We start from the raw sequence: 7,405 nt of genomic DNA, 5'->3' as shown, positions 1-7,405 counted from the left end.
GTGAATTATTAGCACCATTTAACTGAGAATTTCTTACAATAGGGTTTTGTTTAGGGGGGGGCGTGAAGAATGACGTGAAGGGCTATTTAGGTCTGCCAGGGTAGTCAAAAGCTAAGCTTGTGTTAATGCTTAGTGTTTAATATTTTATGTTTAAATCTTATTACTAAATGTTATTTATACAAGTTATATTTTATTTATACTCGTATTAATGCTTAATGTTCATATTTTATGTTAAAATTTTATTTTTTATGTCTTATCTATACAACTTACATGAATTTATTTACATTTTAATTTACATTAGGTATTTTAACAAATTGGCATGTCATCTACCATAAGGTAATTAATTACTTACTGTTGATGGTGTTGTTTCAGTAACATTAATCGGAGGTGCTGTATTTCTTATTTTCGCTGTGTCTGCTCTCATCTTCACTCCTCTCGGTGGTGACGAAGCATAGCCTCCTCTCCGCCAGATGCTTCAGTTCGACAAGGCAGAACGCTTCTTACTTCATTTTCTCTCATCAGACAACAAGTATTACAATGTTGTCTCAACTTATCCATTCAATCAGTGGTATCAAACAAAAGAACAAGATAAAATTGTTCTCAAATTTATTATATGTCCACTATTTTAAGCTGATAAGTATTAAGTTTCAATAAATGCCTCATATTATAGTCAAAATTTCAAATTCAGCGTGTTGCTTTTACATCAAATAACTATAATGTATAAACATTATATGAATTTGAGTAGGGTTTTTCAAATTGAAAAAATGTCTATACTAAAATGAATAACGCAACTACCATACAAATAACAATATTTGTGTGTTTCTTCGGATTTATTTTAAGATTCAGACAGTTCATCATTGTTTGATTTTCCTGTCTGGATTCTTCTCATCTACATTTAGAATTATTTATTTATTAATTACAACATATAGTAATTATCATAATATTCATTAATTGCAATGTAAGCATCTTAAATGTTAAAATGTACATTTCAACAGCGTTATCCAATACCAAACGTGTGTTTCGATGGGAATGTTGTATATAACAATAACAATTGTGATAAAGAAATGTTTGAGAAGCAACTTGCTGACATACTCGTATATGGTTTTTTCATATTTATTATAAATATTGTCAATATTAAAGTAGATTTAAAACTAAGACATTATTTTTGGCACTATTTTTGTGATATTCTCTGTTCTAATTTTATTGTATATAAATTGTAACTGGTGATTGTAATTTATTAGTATAATTTAGTATAAAATGCTTTAAATCCGGCTGATTTTGTCGGTACTTATATTACCTTTGTTTTAAAAGGAAACTTTTTCACAGCTGTCAATTAGTTGTAGCATTGCACGCTTTGTTCATTTAAAACTAACAGAAGTACATATGAGTGTTATAATTCAACAAATGGCAAAAATTCTCTGTTTATAGAATGATTCGCAAATTATTTTGTTTCATTCGTTCCAGTATGTTACTCCCAAAACAATTTTACGGCACCACAATGTTTCTTTAAAGTCTTACTCATTTTGTGTGTGAAACTTTTATGGTAAAAATCCTTACATTTATTAAAGCTGTCCATTTATAATGGAATATCTAATTTGCTGTGCAATACAGCATTAACTCTAAATATTTTATTGAAATATTTCAATCTTGTTAGTGAAATTCGGCTTCAAAACCTCAAGATCTTTCTAATAAATTTAATATACTGAGGGTTTGGTATCAGTTACATCTGTAATTTTTTTATGACGTATGATAAAAATTCCTTGTTTGACTATTAACAAAACTATACTGAGTAGCTATAGTTTCTTTGCAAGCATCCTATGGTTATCAGTATCACATTTACAAATAATCATCTTTAGATAAAATGTCATATACAGGCTGGTACAAACTATGTATTAAGCAGTGCTCATGTTGTCGGAAAAACAGGAGAATGGATTGGAGTAGCCTGTGTGCTCAAGTATAATAGTGTTTACCTACTCATGAAAAGTTCAGATTTACAAAAGTAAATTTGCAAATATTTTGTATAAAACTATAAAAAATGTAATTCAATATGGATTCTATTAACTCACTCACTAAAACTAATTGGTGGCTTATAACTGGAGGAAAAATTTCATTTCTCTCTGTTTTCCCACACGATACCTTGAAACCCAACTGATCTATAGACTTGAAATTATGCATGAAGCTTAATTTCTATGAAGGCAACACTGTGTTCGATAATGGTAGGCTACATGTCAATCCATACGATTTGGTTGAGGATTACCAAACATTTTTACATTGTTCTTGTGGGTAACCATGAAAGCAAAGAGAAAATAGCATGATATATCTTTTGGTGGTTATGGTGAGAATACTTAGGTATATTTTAAATAATGCTATGAAACTGAATTTAATGAGTGAAAATGTGAATGTACCATGTGACAAGATATCTTGAAAAAGATTTCATCAGTAGACTTTACATTTTGCATAAAACCTCATTATTAAATAGACAAGAACAAGTTCTATAATATTGAGCATGTCCACCATGGACTTTTGTTGGTTATGGTGAGAAGACTTATGTATATTTTAAATAATGCTATGAAACTGAATTTAATGAGTGAAAATGTGAATGTACCATGTGACAAGATATCTTGAAAAAGATTTCATCAGTAGACTTTACATTTTGCATAAAACCTCATTTCTAAATAGACAAGAACGAGTTCTATAATATTGAGCATGTCCACCATGGAATTTTGCTGAGTGTCATTAAAGCCAGTGTCACCAGTAGACTGACACAATTCGTCTTGTCTGCTGTGGGGATTTAAAAATGTCTTCTGTATGATTGTCTATCTGTCCGCAATCTTGAGAATGAGTGTAAAGTTTGCTATAGGTAAACTTGAAATTTTCATGCAACCTCCGTGAAGCCTGTAGTGTGGTGTACTCATACCTTGTTATTTTTAAATAAATAATTACTTTATGACAGTTTACCTTATTGAATCAAATATTTAGAAAATACAATGTGAAGAGGATTGATTACAATGTTTAAAAATTGTGTTTATTTCCACTGAGTACTACTAGGGGATCCTGATACATCCAGGCTGTCATGAGTATGTCAGTCAGACCAATACCTGAGTGATTCAGAATCCACATAAACATGAAGATTCCTTGTTTTTCCTGGTTTCTTTGCTATTAATTTGATTACTCTCCCTAAGGATCAGGGCAACTACACCTTAGAGACTACACAGGGTGTATAGACTCACTTTAAATATTATTCTTTTCATCTTCTCCCACCATTTGACATTTGGCACTTAATCTCCTTATCTCCTTAACGGTTTATTAAAAATACCAAAATCGTGGTTTTTTTTAGTTTTTTTATTGTACAGGTCTGTTTTTAGGTATAGGTCTTATTTAGCCACACGCTGTGTATCTTGACATATTCTTCCCTAATCACCATAGGCATTCAAGTGAACAACTATGGTTAAAGTTTAAATTGAGCTCCTTGTTATACTGTCATTATTTTATAAATAACAAAACAACTAAGCAAGTAAAAACACCTGGCTAATTAATGTTTCTTATATTCAATTCTTTAAAAATAACTCAACGAATAAATATAAAAATTTAAACAAAAAATACCTCTTGTTCTTTGACATTGTTGGCGAAACTTTATAAACTAATAATTCACATCTTCTTCCCCATACCTGAGGTCTGTCACAACCAGGGTGACCAGACATCTGGCTTTAGGAGGGCATGCCCTCCCTTTTAATGTGTTTCCTCCTGTCCTCCCGGTTTTTAAAAATTAAGTTAAATGTCCGGTTTTTTAGTGAATGCTTAATAAATGTTCAAAAATAGTAGCATCACATAAAAATAAATCTTCTGATTTCCGAAGATAAAGTAAAGTAAATGTCTTATTTTACCAGGCGAAGTTAGGGCTAATAAGCCCTCTCCAACACAATCTGGGGACCAACAGCTTGCCAGGCAAGCGGGCTGCTTGTAAGGAAGATAGACCATAACAAATTATTGCAGTGCACACGTAATGCCATGACATTAGATGTGATATTAGATTCAGTTGTATGTCGAACGTTATCTATTGTGTCACTGACTCACTGTTGTTTCTATCCGCTCAGCTGCACTGGCGCTTCTATCCCTTGATTTCCTATTAAGAATTATTGTTCTTCTGTTATAATATAATAGTTCATGTTTAATATACAGTAATGTTATAATTTTTAAAGAAAAAAATTCTAACAATAATTAATTAAATCTTATGCCACATACAAAATAATAGCCTAAAATAATATTTTTATCCAATATACACTTTAATAATATGAATTCCTTTTATTTTTTTAATTATACATCAAACAAATCTAATTTGAGTTTTTTTTTATTTGCATCGCAAGCAATACAGTACTAATTTATAACATGCTTTTTTAATAATATATAAATAAATATATTTCGCAAAGTTTAGAAGAATGTTTAATACTGTCCTCATTTTTCACTCCCCTAAAGTCCTCCCTTTAGGAGTTTGCGTCTGGTCACCCTGGTCACAACCTCGTTTATTAGTCACCACTACCACTCATTTAAGTCTGATTCATCATCTCAAATCCGTGATCAGTCATTGATACTTCCATAGATAACTATTAACACAATGGCCAAATGTGGTTGCTGTCTGCATTACGTGAACACAGCTGAACTCTACTTACACAATGACAACAGGGAAACGCAAGGAGTTGATGAAAACTACGTGAATGGCGGTCATTAGTTGCAGGACAACTGCTTTTGTAATTTTGCAATAAATAAGAGAATTAAACGTGACAAATACATTGAAATGGAATATTACGTCAGAAACCGTTAATGGGGTAAAGAAATAAATAAAAATGTAAAAACATTTTTAAACATTTCCGATGGCATTATAATGTGAATTATTGTGCTGTCATATATTGGTATGAAGTGCTTGGTAGTAGCTGAAGCAGATACATCAATCCCTGGGGCCTCTCTGAATTAAAAACTGTGGGTTACACATACCCATCACACCTTGTTGGACAGTTGGGAGATGGCACTATGTTCCACTTGAAGTATAACCAATGCTTTAATTTTTATAAAGCAGTATTACTAATAAGGTAAAATCATTTTAGGAAAATATGTATAAGTCATATTTTTAACATTATATTTATTTTGGGGAAAGGCCTTTATTCTTTCTTGATTTGAAAACACAATTCTGCTTAGGAGGATAGGCTGCAAAGGAACGTTGAAGAATACTGCTGAATTATTTAACAGCTTAGAGAGAAATCTATTGTTTATTTTTATTATTGAAAACAGGAAAAAACATTCATCTGCCATTATTTTGTATAAAAAAAGAATTTTAAATTTGTAGCAGAAGAAGCTTTGTTACCTTACGGATAATCTGTGATCAATAAATCAAAGCATTCGCTAATCAGTCATGCTTGTTAGAATAAGAGAACCAATGCCTATTTGTATATTTTGAATTAAGGGTCTTTGATTTATTTCAACCAGTATTTGTATATGAATTGTACAATATGTAATTGTTAGCTGGTATTTAAAAATAAATAATCTTTATATTTAGTATTTGTTGTATTTTATTACCAAACGTTTTCCATCGTTTCATATGTTGTAAACAACTCAGTCTGTAGTTTTAATTTTATTGATTGTTTTGTTTAACTCATTTACAACAAATTTTATAAAAATATTATGAAATTATTTATCATGGTAAAGTATAATTTCTAGATTTTTTTATGTACGTGGGAAGTACAATTATATGTTCATAGCAGTCTAACATTATCAAAATACAAGTATCAGTTTTTGTAAAAGGCGTTGTTAACCAAAGTTTTTTTGCCCCTCAAAAAATAAATCAACATTAGTTTGAGTAACAGCCGTACCCTTGTTCACAAAAGGTTCTCTTACAAGATTCAAGATCTTTATTAGTCTTTAAACACAGTACACATATATATATATAAGTTTATGATTGTTTGCACTTCTAATTTAGTGAACAAAGGTCTACAGTGAGCTTTTGTTTCTGATTTTGTTATTACTCTAATTGCTTTTTTTTTTGAAGAATTAAAATTTCATCGATTCTAGAACAGTTGCCAAATAAAATTAAACCATATCAAAAAACTGATTGAAAATAAGCATAATAAGCTGTTTTCAGATAGTGACTTGGTACACAACTTGTTAATTGTTTTAAAAGATATATAACTCTTGATAATTTTGAGGATATATAATCTATATGAGCCTGCCAACTTAACTTATTACCAATGTACATTCCTAAAAATTTAGTCCTGGAAACCCTATCCTTGTCAATATTATTGCTGTCAATAGTTCTTAACGTAAATAACATCTTTTGAGTTTTATTTTCATTGAGCAAAAATCCATTTGTTCTGAACCAAGAAGCAACATCTGTTATAGTGGCTTGAGATAGTAAATTAAGTTCATTCACATTATTGCAGTATTTAGGAATGTAGTATCATCAGCATATAAAAATGATTTTGTGTTTAATGAGTTTGGCAAATCATTAATGCTAATTAAAAATAAGAGTGGTCCCAACACAGATCCTTGAGGTACTCCCCATTCAACAAAAACATCCTTGGATGTTTCACCATTAACTGAAACTGACTGCAAACGGTTCTTAAGATAAGATTCAAAAAATTTTAGAGGTGTACCAGAAATACCATAATATTTCAACTTCAATAAAAGGTCATCATGATTTACACAATCAAAAGCCTTACTCAAGTCACAAAAAGTAACCTGAGCAAAGGCTTTATTTTCAAATGTCAAAAGAATTTCTCTTACCAGCCTGTGTTGTGTGTGTGAGAAAGTGAGTGGTTGAAGAATATAAAGAATACCTTAATTTTCAGATCACCTTTTAGAATAACACTGAAATCAGGTGTTAGAGAAGATATTATTAAAGAAAGATTTTTAAAAACTTTCCAAAGCCATCTGGCTTTCCAGACTGCACCGTTTCTATGCTTTCTTTGTTTTGAGTAAGGAGTTCAAAGTTGACTCACGTTCCAAGTTAAAGATAATTAAAAATTATTTAAGGAGTAAGCTTACTAAGGGCCCAAGAGAGACTGAGTTTACTTAGCAAGAAAACGAACGAGCTTGAAACTTAGATCCGAACGAAGTATTTAAAGTGATTGCACCAAACATAGTGAGGTTAAAATAGAGACTGTTTACAAAAGTAATAAAAAGACAGTTAAAAGATTAATGGTAAAAAGAGATTAAGAGAAGATATTCTTTAATACCTTAAAGGTGATCTGAAATTTAGTCTTTTTTAGTAACGTGAAAACACACCACCTAGCTTGGTCAAATTAAATATGGGACTAAAACAGGTGCCTTACTGAAAAAAGAGGATATTCTTGGAAGGTGTTTTTAATAATCATCACCGGAGGCCAGTTAGCCTACTTAGTAAACCATCACGGTTTCT

General features: G+C 30.8%; 1 protein-coding gene across 1 annotated transcript; it reads left to right on the top strand.

Annotated features, from left to right (window-relative positions):
- Positions 1 to 372: 372 nt before the first annotated feature.
- On the top strand, positions 373 to 5,550 carry LOC124373705 (transmembrane protein 165-like; the record flags this gene model as incomplete). The annotated part of the gene is given in 1 exon segment (XM_046832051.1): positions 373 to 5,550. A coding segment is annotated over 1 exon segment (83 nt), but the record flags the coding sequence as incomplete, so codon positions are not given.
- Positions 5,551 to 7,405: the final 1,855 nt, after the last annotated feature.

This window comes from Homalodisca vitripennis, unplaced genomic scaffold (genome assembly GCF_021130785.1).
Source record: "Homalodisca vitripennis isolate AUS2020 unplaced genomic scaffold, UT_GWSS_2.1 ScUCBcl_6196;HRSCAF=13291, whole genome shotgun sequence".
Lineage (NCBI taxonomy): Eukaryota > Metazoa > Arthropoda > Insecta > Hemiptera > Cicadellidae > Homalodisca > Homalodisca vitripennis.
Note: the sequence above shows the minus strand (reverse complement) of the source record. Positions and strands in the feature narration are given on the sequence as shown.